The following is a 13,673-nucleotide window of genomic DNA, read 5'->3' as shown; positions in this document are numbered from 1 at the left end:
CATCTACATCTACAACTACATCCATACTCCACAAGCCACCTGACGGTGTGTGGCGGAGGATACTTTGAGTACCTCTATCAGTTCTCCCTTGTATTCCAGTCTCGTATTGTTCGTGGAAAGAAAGATTGTCGGTATGCCCCTGTGTGGACTCTAATCTCTCGGATTTTATCCTCATGGTCTCTTCGCAAGATATACGTAGGAGGGAGCAATATACTGCTTGACTCCTCGGTGAAGGTATGTTCTCGAAACTTCAACAAAAGCCCATACCGAGCTACTGAGCGTCTTCCTCTGGAGTTTATCTATCATCTCCATAACGATTTCGCGATTACTAAATGATGCTGTAATGAAGCACACTGCTCTCCATTGGATCTTCTCTATCTCTTCTATCAACCTTATCTGGTAAGAATCCCACACTGGTGAAAATATTCAGGCAGTGGGCGAACAAGTGTACTGTAACCTACTTCCTTTGTTTTCGGATTGAATTTCCATAGGATTCTTCCAATGAATCTCAGTCTGGCATCTGCTTTACCGACGATCAACTTTATATGATCATTCCATTTTAAATCACTCCTAATGCCTACTCCCAGATAATTTATGGAATTAACTTCTTCCAGTTGCTGACCTGCTATATTGTAGCTAAATGGCAATGGATCTTTCTTTCTATGTATTCGCAGCACATTACACTTGTCTACATTGAGATTCAATTGCCATTCCCTGCACCATGCTTCAGTTCGTTGCTGACCCTCCTGCATTTCAGTACAATTTTCCATTGTTCTCGATATACTACAACATCATCCGCAAAAAGCCTTAGTGAACCAGGTCATTTGTTTATATTGTGAATAGCAACGGTCCTACGACACTCCCCTGCGGCACACCTGAAATCACTCTTACTTCGGAAGACTTCTCTCCATTGAGATTGACATGGTGCATTCTGTTATCTATGAACTCCTCTATCAAATCAAAGAATTGGTCTGATAGTCCACATGCTCTTACCTTGTTCATTAAACGACTGTGGGGAACTGTATCGAACGCCTTGCGGAAATCAAGAAACACGGAATCTACCTGGGAAACCATGTCTATGGCCCTCTGAGTCTCGTGGACGAATAGCTCGAGCTGGGTTTCACACGATAGTCTTTTTCGAAATCCATGCTGATTCCTACAGAGTAAATTTCTAGTCTCTAGAAAAGTCATTATACTCGAACATAATACATGTTCCAAAATTGTAATTATCTCTTAAAGCTTGTAACCCCTCATATGAGAAAAAAAATACTTGTATAAAGAAGGGCAATTTCTCCTCATGAACGGCTGGCGGTAACATTAAGATTCTTAGCAACAGGAAGGAGCTACAAGGATTTGGAATTTTCAACTGCAATATCGAAACAAGAGTTGAGTGAAATAATACCCGCAATTTTTCAATTGGAGCATTGTATGCTGCTGTCTTTTTGTCTCAGTCACTATATTCTTTACTTTAATCTTCCACAAACATGGGTGGTTTCTATATATTTCAATGAATTCACTTACAAACTCTCGAGAACACTGACGACTATCAGCCATTTTAATGCCCTGTGCGCACAAATGCAAACACAAGACTGAACAAACAGCTGTTTCAAGCCAGATTTGCGGCGATCTCCTGTCCACACGCTCCAACTTGTTTGCGCAGATGTAGTTTGAATCCACAGATTGGAGAGGTTTCGCTCAAACCTCCAACTCCAACTTCCAGGTTTGCACACACCTCAGGTTGGTGCAAATATAATGTCCACACTCAACGATCTGTCTACGCAGATGTGATGTGCGCAGACAGATCGTTGCGTATGGACGGGCCTTTAAGCAGCATTTTGACGTGTGGAAACGCTAACGCGCATGTAAGCTTAGTAATGGGGGAGGTTGAGCACGTGTAAGAAATGCTTGTGGACACTTGCCTTCAGACTGTGGCTGTAATGTTGATCTCCTTCGATTTTAACATGGATTTGAGTCTCTTTGCTATGTGTGATCAATGGGATCGATCTTACGTTTTCGATTAGCCTGAACAAATTCGCATCAACGAAAACATGTGATGTTAGTAAATAATTTGTGGTAGGTGGTGAAAAAAATAGTAATAACAAAATATGGAAGACAATAAAAAATGTGCCGAAATTCAGGATTTCGAATTCTCTGAGCAAAAATTCTCAGAAGTGGAGAATAACAAAGTAAAACGTGAAGCCAATGACATAGATAACCATGACATTAAGAGATTCAGAATCGAGCAAGACGTAGAAATAGGAGATTTAAAAGCCTATGATCAATCTACAGCGTGTGGTAATGATTTTTCAGTGGATGAGAAAAAAATTATTTGGTCGGACGCCGTATCCAAAAAGAAAATGCGGAAACTTCTCAAGATACAGAAGTGGGAGGAAGTAAAAAAGGAGAGGAGGTAACGAAAATTAAAGAATAGAAACTTATTTATCAATAAATTTTTATGGATTTGCTCCATTTTCTTAACATTAACTGCTGCACAATGAAAATCGCTGCGGATCTCGAGGACTTCATGAAAATTTGTTTTTGGTGTGTTTCCTGTCGAATGGTGTTAGAAACAAGCGATACATCAAGTATCTACTGCTGAAACTTGATTTACCGCACTGCAAGACATGAAACAATCTAGTTTCGTGAATAATGATACAAATGCAGCAGACCTAGAGATATTTTTCGTGAAACATTTTCTATTTTGTGTCAATGTCTATTTGATTTAGTGATGAATATTTTCTTGTTATTCGCAGAGCACAAGAGAAAGAACGTGCGAAAAGGAAAAGAATGCTGGCAAGATTAAATAATATAAGTCTAGGACCATCGCGGAGCTTTCTGAAGAAATGTACAATGGCAAATAGTAAATGCAAAGTTCGTGTTGTCATAGACCTGTCATTTGATGATCTGATGTCTGATTCGGTATGTACTGTGTCATATATTAGATTTAGTAACTAAGAAAAAATCTGTTACAAAATTTGTTGTTGCAGCTCAGAGGAAGCTCGGCAGTAATTACTGCTGTAGTCTCATGACATTGAATCGATTGGTTAATATTTTTTTGGTAATTGGGTTGAAGTTTGGCATTCCTCCTCTATCCCCCTCTCCCCCCAAATGTTAGTTGTAACAGACTGATCTGTAGCGCAAACCGAGGTCTAGGTTAAGTTGAAAGCTGGCAATTTGGTTGTGATTTAGCTAAGCCAGCAAATGTAAAACTAAAAAAAAATGTGTTGTAGCAAAGTAACCAGTAGTTAAGTCAAATGTTTATTGTGTGCCGTATTGAAAATTTTGTAAAGTGGATTGAACATATGTATGTGGAAGCGTGATGGGTAAGTGCTGTAGAGTTTAAAACAGATATTTCAATGCTCTGCAGTGTTATTCTAAGATAATTTACCTTCATGTATAATTTTTGTGGGGTATTGCATCTGTTACAGGCTTAAATTTTTGTTATATCTGAAGTTTTCAGTTGGAGACCAAACTATGAAGTCCAATATTGTAGACTGTATTGCAAATGGAACTGTTGGAGAACTTTCATATGTGCATAATAGTACTATTTAAAAAATGAAAAATCTCCACATATTCATGTGAGCAGAGTTGTATTGTGTTCTGTGATATGTTTGAAGGCATACAGTGTAGATTTTGTAAAGTATGACTGTCAAGTGAGGAATGCAAATGTGGAACAGAATATGAGAAAATAAGACTTTTCTGTCTAGTTTTGATCTGTTGATTGAGTAGTGGTCTATTTTGTTAGGATTACAGAGGGAACAATTTGTGATGACTGTGAAGAAGGTATATATCAGTACATAATGGGTTTATCTCAGTTGCTATATACAACTTTGCATTCAATGAATCACCTCCATTATTCACATCCAGAAGCTGTGGGGATGTCCTGCTTTGTGCTGTTTTCATATTCACATGGTAGAAAGCAGAGCAGCCTTCACAATGACTGGATTTGAAAATGACAATGATTTCTTAAAACTGGTAATCCGTAGTTATTTTCTTAAAAAAAAAAAATCCTAAGCAACAAATGCAGGATACTTTTAATCCAAATTTCATCGTGCTAGATAGTTTCCTTACAGGCTGTTTCGTGCATTAGTGTTAAAACTTTTAGTCCTCACATTGTTGATGTGTACATGTACTTCATAAACTACTGTTTAGTGTATACCAGTCTTAGCGATTTTGTCTTATTTCATACACATATTGAGCAAGAGCAAATGACTGACTCTGTGGCTCTGTATGTGCCCTATCCTCTGTTATGTTATTTTCATGATCCCAATGTGAGATAAATGGTGGTGGCAGATGCAGAATGGTCCTTCACATGTTTTCAGTTTCATTAATAAGTGTACTCACAGAGTATGTTGAAGAAAGTAATAGGTCCATTTTCTGCTAGCAGGTGAAAATATGGTACTGGAAGCCATCAGAATGTGAAATGTTTCCTGTTTTGATGTCAGTATACTGTTTTGTTGCTTGGCAACATGTGTTGATTTCCTTTGTGAGGTGACTTTTGGTGTACAGGGTTAAGAATGTTGAAGTTTTCCATGAAAAATGCATTGCCTGTTGAGAAGAAAGATTATGCACTGTTGCTAAAATTGTTCTATCAGAATGGCAGCAACAGTAGCACTGCATTGTGGGAATATCGCTGACAGAAACAACTGTGAAGAGACCCACATGTCAATAAATGGGCTAAAGAATATGATAAAGAAAGCTGAAAAACAGGTGAATTAGATGGTTCAGCAGGGAGAGGGAGGTGGCCCATTCCCATGGCAGTTGTTGATGAAGTGGCTGTATCTATAATTGACAGATGCCTCAAATTCTGCAGCCAGTGCTTGAGCTGTGTCAAGGGAATTGCCTCTCACCAGGTCAACAGTTCGAAAGATTTTGTGATGCATTTTACTCTGGTATTTCTATACAGGACTCGGTATTTGCACCACTGAGCGAGGTGGCGCAGTGGTTAGCACGCTGGACTTGCATTCAGGAGGGCAACAGTTCAATCCCATGTCCGCCCATTCTGATTTAGGTTTTCTGTGATTTCCCTAAATCGTTCGAGGCAAATGCCATGATGGTTCCTTTGAAAGGGCGTGGCCGACTTCCCTCCCCATCTTTCCCTGATCTGATGAGACTAATGATCTCACTGTTTGGTCTGTTTCCCCAAACAACCCAACCATCGGAATGTGCACCAAATGAAGTCCCAAGATAGGCTACAACACTGTCACTTTACCCTTTGTTTTTTGACACCAATGGAAATGGGTGACATGGTTGGGGAATATTCTTCATATGGACAGGGCACATTTTACTCTGCATAGTGCTGTGACTGCACAGAACATATGGGATTCTATGAAGCCACATGATGTGCAAGAACACCCAGTGCATGCAGCTTATGTATAGTGAGGTTTCACAAGCCTCCTCCATATTCAGTTTGTTTTTCTTCGAGGAGACGATACCTCCCAAGCCTGTTGGGTGTACAGTGACGTCTGCCCATTATAAGGACCTCCTTGTATGACATGTGAATCCAGCTTTGCAAGAAATCAATTGTGACCACACCACTATTTTCCAGTTAGGATGGGGTGACACCACATGTCACTTGTGAGGTGAAAGATTTACTTCAAGAAAGTTTGGTAATGACAGCATCATCTCTATGCAGTTTCAAGATGTGTGCCCCTCAGGGGCTCAGCCTTCATTTGCTGCATATGGGCTTGGCAACCCCTGGGTTCTGAACTGGGTACTGGTAAGTACTGTCCTTGATCTGAAAGTGTGATGTGCGTCAATGGAATACATGGCTCATTTATACTGACTTTCAGCAGCTTGAATCTCCCAGAGCACATCAAAGGAGGTTTACTTCATCTCAGTTGATGCCTTTTGTCCCCAACCCATTTTGCTGTTTTAAATGGCAGCACTTTGGGCACAGTACTCTTGGTTGTAAGGGAGAAGCTCGTTGCCACCACATTTGCTACCTCCTTTGTTTTGTTCTCAAACAGCCAGTTCAGAAGACCAATGCTGTGACACAAATGGAGGTTGCTAGTGTCAGCAGTAGTATCTATGGTTGTCAGTGCACTTGGGCTGCTGTAGTTTCTTCAAAGCTCATATGTCCTGTCTGGAACATCAGAAAAGGCCATGGTTGCCAATGTCGTGGAGCTCTCTGCTCCTCTAAAGGTGCAGTCTGGTTAAAGGCCGTGGTTGCCAATGTTGTGGAGCTCCCTGCTCCTCTAAAGGTGCAGTCTGGCTCATTGTCCAGTGCTACCACTAACACCTCCATGATTGTTGCTACGAAACCTCCTCAAGCAAAAAAGAAGAAGAAGAAGAAGAAGTCAGTCAAAGGCAAAGAATCAGCTACTGATGGAGACAGGAAGTAAGCAGGCCAACAGTGTCAACTTATCTCTCTATGATGTCTCTCACGTTTCATGTTCAGAGCCGATGGACTTTAATATCAGCCTGGGGAACTCATTTCACCCCAAAACTGAGCCTCAAGCCACTATGGGTTCCCCTCCCTGGTGGAAAAAACAGGGCAAAAGTGCAATCCAAATGATAAATGTCTCCCATATTACAGTAGAACATTAATGGGTTCAGGACACATGCAGAGGAACTGAAACTCCTAGCACAGAAAATGCCTGCTGTGCTTGTGCTTGCAGGAAACATATTTTAAAGCTTCTGGTGCCCCTGTACTATGAGGCTACACCCTTCATCACAAGGATGTTCTGACTGGGGAAAGTGCTAAGGGACTGGTTGCTTTGTTTGTGAATAACACACCACTCCTCTGCTCTGTCGTTGGTTACTGCCCTACAAAGCGAAAGCTGTTGCAGGTCATGTGGGTTAGTAAATCACTATCTGCTCATTGTGCTTACCTCCACAGGATTTGATGGACACTGAGGCTGTCACAGACCTTATAGAACAAATCCCCTGCCCATTTCTCCTACTAGGGGATTTCATTCCCCATAATGTATTATGGGGCTTGAACTATACTGCCCTAGGGATTGAGTCTTTGAGAACATCTTGATGTCTCAGGAACTGTGCATCCTCACCACTGGTGGTTCCACTCATTTGTCAGCTGCTACAGGGTCATCCTTGCTATCAACATCTCTTTCTGTTCTTCAGCCCTTGCAGACTCTGCTCAGTGGGAAGCAACTGATGACCTTTATTCCAGTGACCATTTCCCACTGTGGATCCACCTACTGGATGGAGCATTACTTGAACAGAAGCACTGAAATCGATGGTCAGCAGGGCTAACTGGATGCTGTTCTGCCAGGTAGCCGGCTGTGTTTGAACACCGTGTCACTGTCCAAGAATGGGTGGACCACTTCACACAAACAATCCATCATGCTGCTGACTTATCCATCCCAAAATCATTCGGTCACCTTAGGAGGCCTTGTACCTTGGTGGACTGATGAGTGCCACTCAGCAATTTGGGTCAGGCATTTGGCTCTTAGAATGTTTAAAAACCACACAACACCAGAGAACTTTAGAGTCATGAGAGCCAAGACTCGACGCATAATTAAGGTGAGTAAGAAAAGGTCATGGCAGGTGTTCTTGGACTCCCTCAACCATCCCACTTGCTGTACTAAAGTTTGGGAAACCACCAGGATGATTTCCAGTAAATAAAGATGTTTACCAGCAGCAGCAGTACCGAAACAAAGGTTTCTTCGGGCAATGCCCAGAGACATCGCTCAGATAATGGCAGAGCATTTTGCAATGACTGCTGCCAAAGCCAGGCAGGATCTGGCATTCCACTGCTAACATATGACTTTTGAGAGGGGCAAGTTGGACTTCAGATTCAACTATTTTGAATCTTACAACCGCCCTCTCTATACGGGAGCTGGATTTGGCACTGTCTGAGACTCGTGATGCTGCACCTCATCATGACCAAATCTGGTACTGCATGCTTCTACATTTGCTAACAGCATAATAGGAAATCCTCTTCAGCTGATTTAATTTGATAGGCCGACAGGCTAGTTCCCCAATTCAGGGAGAGAGGCAGTTCGATCTCTCTCTTCAAACCAAGAAAGGACCACACATGTCGCCTTAATGAGCTGTGTATGAAAGACCCAGCAGTGAACATTTAAATAATGTCTGGTCTGGTCTGGTGTGGTTGTCAGAGATCAGGCAACTCCTTAGCCACTCTCAGTGTGGATTCCGGAGATTTTGGTCCACTGTTGACAACGTGCCCCTGCTAGAGGCAGCTATTCAGCAAGCATTTCTACATAAACATCACTGTCTTGGTGTATTATTTGAATCAGTACTGCATATGACACTGCTTTTAGACGCAGTATACTTGTGCAACTCCATCAATGGGGCTTTTGCGACCACCTCCACATGTTCATATGGTATTTGCTGTCTAAATGGTTGTTTTGGTCATTAGTTTCTGACACACTGTTGGATCATTTTGAGCATGAGAATGGTGTCTCTCAGGGCAGTATTTTAAATGTTACCCTCTCTGCCATAGCCATAAACAGTATCATGTGTACTTTAAGGAGTCCTGTACAATGTTCCTTATTTGTGAACATTTTGTAATTTTCTGTTCCTCCTCTAGTGTTGCAACAGCGACTCGTTAGTTGCAGATTCAGATTCTTTATTAGTCATTGGCCACATGTAGTGGAATGGGCTTTACATTGATGTACAATAGCATTTGTTATATTAATTATTGTTCATATTGGATGTACAAATAATTTATCCTATATTAATCTGTGTTACAGAATTGTAATTCTAAGTCCAATTTCTACAATACAAGTATCCAAGAATCCTCTTAAACTGTAGAATGGATTGTTTACCATGTTACTTTTAAAATTATTGAAAGGTGTATTCATTGCAGAATGTGGCAATTTATTAAAAAATTTCAAACAGCTCACTTTGTGAGTGTTACCGGTTTTGTCAGCCTACGTCTAGGAATGTCAATACTTATTTTATTTTTGATGTATTATGTTGTCTTTTGTTTATATCAGTGATGCATAGCTGTAAGGATTTACCACTCTCATTATTTTGGTCTTAGTGAATAAATGGTGTTAGTGTTCCCTTGGACCAACTTTAGACATTATTCTTAGTACGCTTTTGTGAATCAGTAATGTATCACTAACATGAGTGACCCCATACAACAGCCCGTGGGGTATGAAAGTTGGAAAAAATCTGAAGTGAGCTATCCTAAGATAATTTCCACGTGAGATAGGACATCCTTGATAATTTTCTGCAGACGTGATTAATATGGAGGTGCCAATTTAATTTGGAATCAGTATATATTCCAGCCAGTTTTATGGATTTTGCTTCCATGTCTTTAGCAGCAGGCTTTGAGTTGCCTCTGGATTGCACAGTCATTTCTTAGATGTGAACCAGTTTAGTGTTAAGAAGAGTGAGTCCTGTTATTTCTGGTGTAACCTTAGCCTAACTCAATCTGTGGTGATTAGTGTCGCCCTCATAGCAGAAAACTGACTGAAGCCCAACATAAAGTGGTAGATGTTAATTGCAGAGAGATCATATTCTTATTTTCAAATGCAATCAATATCTGATTAACAATTTCAGCGACTCCAGATAACCATGGTTTCTAAGCTGTATGTGGAAAATTGCTTCAAATATTTTGGAAAATATTGTGACAATAGACACTGGCCTGTAGTTCTCAGAGAGATACTTTTCCTCGTTTTTGTATATAGGTATAGCATTTGAAATTTTGAGCTGTTCTGAGAAAACTCCAAATTCAAGGCACTTGCAATAAAAGCAAGTGGTTTGCAAATAATGTGTAGTGTTCTTTTTATTGTGTTGTTAGATAGTAGCAGTCCATGCTTTTTGTGTCTAAATTTTATATTAGTAGTTACTATATCTGTGGGTGTGACAACATCCGAGTGGAATTCATGTACTGTAGGAAGCTCATCAGCAAGTATATCAGTTGCCGTTGTCTTTGACTGCATAATTTTAGATCTTAATTCATTTTCTGCAGTAATAAAGTATTTATTGAGCTCTTCTGGCTCAAGCAAAACACCTTTAGTTTGGGTTGAAGTGGATTCTTATTTTGTAATATCCCAGGCATTTAGTTGGAGCTCATTTTATGTAATTTTCATAGGCAACTTGTTAGGCAGGTTTAAGTTTGGCTTTATAATGTTTTTCACATTTCAGGTAAGCTTTATAAAAAATATCATACTGCTCTGTGCAACATTTGCAATTATCTTTACACATTTTGTACAGTGAAAGTATTTTTTCCTGATACTAGCAAGGTCATAAGTGTACTATTTAAGCTTTTTACCTTTTTTGTTTGGTTTGGAACTGTTTCTTTTCAGTGGTGAGGAAGAGTTCCATAAATCAATATGTGTCTTCAAGAAATTATTAAAGTGAGTTACAACAGTTGATTTATTCACATCATAATCATAAACAAAGTCCCAGTTTGTGTTTCCAAGACAGTCTGGGAAGAATTAAATACATTCCTCTTTCTGATCTCTAACCCATGTCATGCTTGGCTTCTTATTTTTTGTCATGTATTCATTATTTGGCTGTGCATAGTGGTATGTGAGGAGTAGTGGATCGTGATCTGCAAAGCATTCATCTGCTATGCTAACAGAGTATAGATCTTATGAGAAATTATCTGTAATATTGTCCAAACAGCCATTCTCAACTGCTGGGCTATTGTTAATACAATATAAATTTAAAGATCTGAATAAGTTTAAAAATGTTTTTGAGTTGGGCTCATCTGAGCCAGATAACTCTATGTTGAAGTAACCACATACTGCAACATTTGTTTTGAGTTTTAAGATTTTTCTTATCATTTGTTCAAATTTCTCAAAAAATAAATTAACGTCACCATTTAGAGATCTAAGCAAACTGACAATTATGATATTCTGAATGATGAGTCTACTAAATTCTCCACTTAATTCAGAGAAGTATGAGCTTACATCTATTTTAGAAAATTTTATGTATTGCCCGATAAATATTGCACCTCCCCTTACCTCCCCCCCCCCCCCCTCCCCCCAATCTTTCTCCCATTTGTGCACAGTATAGCTGCCAGAATGTACTCATTCGGTATGAAAAATCTACTTTATTTTCTGTAAGCCATTGTTCTGAGATGCACAATATATCACATGTTTTTACCTTACAAAAATGTTCCAACTCTAATAATTTATTCCTAATACTGTGAATGTTGAGTTGCATGAGGGTAAGTAATTTGTATTTTCTTTGCTTTCTCTGTAAATGATTAGTAACATGATTTTTACATTAAGTAGTTATACTCTGTGATGATTCTGGAACTAAACTTTTACAATGTTGTCTAAAAAAGAGACTGGATCTTCCTTGACTGTACACTTTGTTGAACCCATTCTTTTGTTTTGAGTCTTTTCTCAGTTATTCTGTAAACTTGTTTGCACAAAAAAAATGTTTTGTTTTGTAATTTAAATGTGGCCCATGTTTGGAATGCAAAGATCAATCAATATCATCTACATCACAATTATCATTCTGTGAACAAAGCTGTATGATCTGAGTGCTTGTTTTGTATACTTCTCTGTTGACGCCTGAACTTATGGTTAAATAGTGTCTGTGGGGTATTGTAGCAACAATTGTATTTTTTGATTGGTTATATTCTAAGAACTTCTTTATATCTGTAATACAGGCATCCACTTAAACACTTAGCAGCCCGCATCTCGTGGTCGTGCGGTAGTGTTCTCGCTTCCCACGCCCGGGTTCGCTTCCCAGCGGGGTCAGGGATTTTTTCTGCCTCGTGATGGCTGGGTGTGTGTGATGCCCTTAGGTTAGTTAGGTTTAAGTAGTTCTAAGTTCTAGGGGACTAATGACCATAGCTGTTAAGTCCCATAGTGCTCAGAGCCATTTGAACAATTTTTTGAAACACTTAGCATTATTTTCTTTTGGCCGATATCTTCTGGGACAGTGCTCAGTTTTGCTCCTGGTTTCACGATTCCAGTAGCTGCACTATCACTTTTATGTCCTTAAATACACTTGCTAATTTCATGCTGTGACTATCAGCCAAAAACAGCATATTGTATTTATTACCTCATGGATTTTTGTTTGAAAAGCCACTGTCATTAGCTGTCAATTTAGTTTTCCGTTGTTTTGAAAAGTGTTCATTACCATCATTATTAATACTGCAGTCAGTACCGGTGCTGCTTTTGTGACTATGCTTGCCCTGGCTTTTTGTCACTGGTGATACTCACATTATTCCTATACACACATTATTCTTGTAGGTTTTATTTGAAGCACTAGAATTCTTATTCAGAATAACAAGCTTGTTATTATTGGCATTTTTGTTACACGTGAGTCATTTGAACACAGTACACCAGTTGTGTGTTGATCACTTTGTGTTGTTAGTTTTTTCTCTACTTCTTCGAATTTCTTTGTGTGGTCTTCATATTTGGAATGTGCTGTAGCCATTTCTCCTTTTAGTGTGTTAATTTCCCCTTCTTGTATGATGTCAAAAGGACTTTGAGCTTGCTTACAACTAAGCACTATGTAGATAGTTTTTCTGTTACTATTTTGTGTTTCTTTAAGAGTTCATGTTCAGAGTGTATTACTGCGAGTTCTTCTTTTACTGTGTTTATTTCCTTTGAATTTGAGATTTATTTTCACCCAATAACAGGGTACCAACACTAGCATTTTGTACATAAAATACCTCTTACTACCTTTTGGGAGCTCATATTCCATATGGAATGACTACATAATAACAAAACTGACAGATGATCTTTGTCACTATCTTTACTTGGAGCCATGTTTTTTTATGCAACTTGCAGTGCAGAGATTAGAGGAGTGGCCTGCAAAGACAGGTTTTCAGTTTCCTGCAGGTGTGTGTGTGTGTGTGTGTGTGTGTGTGTGTGTGTGTGTGTGTGTGTGTGTGTGTGTGTGTGTCTGTGTGTTCATTTTAATCATTCTTGTTATATTTTTAATTTACTGACTTGTATATGAGGGACACAGTTCTACATTTTAAAGACTCAATGAGTTTTCTGGGCCTCAGTTTCCAAGCAGTCGTTGTTGCCACACCTCAGAGACCTGAAAGCCAGAACCCAGAAGGCTATGACAGGGTGTGTCTACTCCAGTTGTGTAGGGGTTTCCTGCATTCACATCTAGACTATGAGTGCACTGTGTGTGGGCTGTTTTACCTGCAGATCATTGACACTATCCACCACGAGGGGAATGGGCTGGCCATGGGTGCTTATAGACCCAGTCCCATCGCCAGCCTTTGTGCTGAGGCTGTGGGGAACCACCACTCACGATCAGGCGACAGCTGCTCATGTTGCGTCAGCCATGTAAGTTCCTCGCAGCTCTGGAACATCTTTCCTCCAGTCATCCATGAGCAACAATGCTGTTTTGAACCTGCATGCAGCATGTGCTGGAGTCACTTTGTGTGGAGCACGTACAACCCAAAATCCAGGCTTTTGATTGCCTGCCACTCTGGTTACTGCAGATGCCCAGAGTAATTTAGATTTAGGCCAGCACAGGGGAGGTTTCACTCCTGCATATGTTTTCAATACATTATTTTATGACTTTTCAACTGAGCATCACAACTCTACAGCTGTCTTAATGGGGTTCAAACAGGGATACTTCATTGGTTTCCCTGTTGTTTCCCTTGTCATGTCCTTAAGGTCTAACTGCCTCGAATCTTTTCTGTCTTTGACACAGAATTGCGTGATCTTGTGGGCACTGAAATAGATGAGACGTGTTTAGAGTGCTAAATTCCTTGTGTTACAGTTCTCTTGAGTGTCCCTCACTCT

At 39.8% G+C, this 13,673-nt stretch overlaps 1 protein-coding gene across 1 annotated transcript in view; it reads left to right on the top strand.

Moving 5' to 3' along the window:
* Positions 1-1,921: 1,921 nt before the first annotated feature.
* Positions 1,922-13,673, top strand: part of LOC126356244 (tRNA methyltransferase 10 homolog A-like) — a 31,668-nt gene continuing 19,916 nt past the window's right edge. The window contains exons 1-2 of the mRNA XM_050007074.1: positions 1,922-2,410; positions 2,754-2,919. Coding sequence (XP_049863031.1) covers positions 2,106-2,410; positions 2,754-2,919 — 471 coding nt within the window. The 5' untranslated portion in view covers positions 1,922-2,105. The remainder of the gene's footprint in view (positions 2,411-2,753; positions 2,920-13,673) is intronic.

Source organism: Schistocerca gregaria, chromosome 3, assembly GCF_023897955.1.
Source record: "Schistocerca gregaria isolate iqSchGreg1 chromosome 3, iqSchGreg1.2, whole genome shotgun sequence".
Taxonomy (NCBI): Eukaryota; Metazoa; Arthropoda; class Insecta; order Orthoptera; family Acrididae; genus Schistocerca; species Schistocerca gregaria.
The sequence above is the reverse complement of the archived record's forward strand: the minus strand, read 5'-3'. Positions and strand labels throughout refer to the sequence as shown.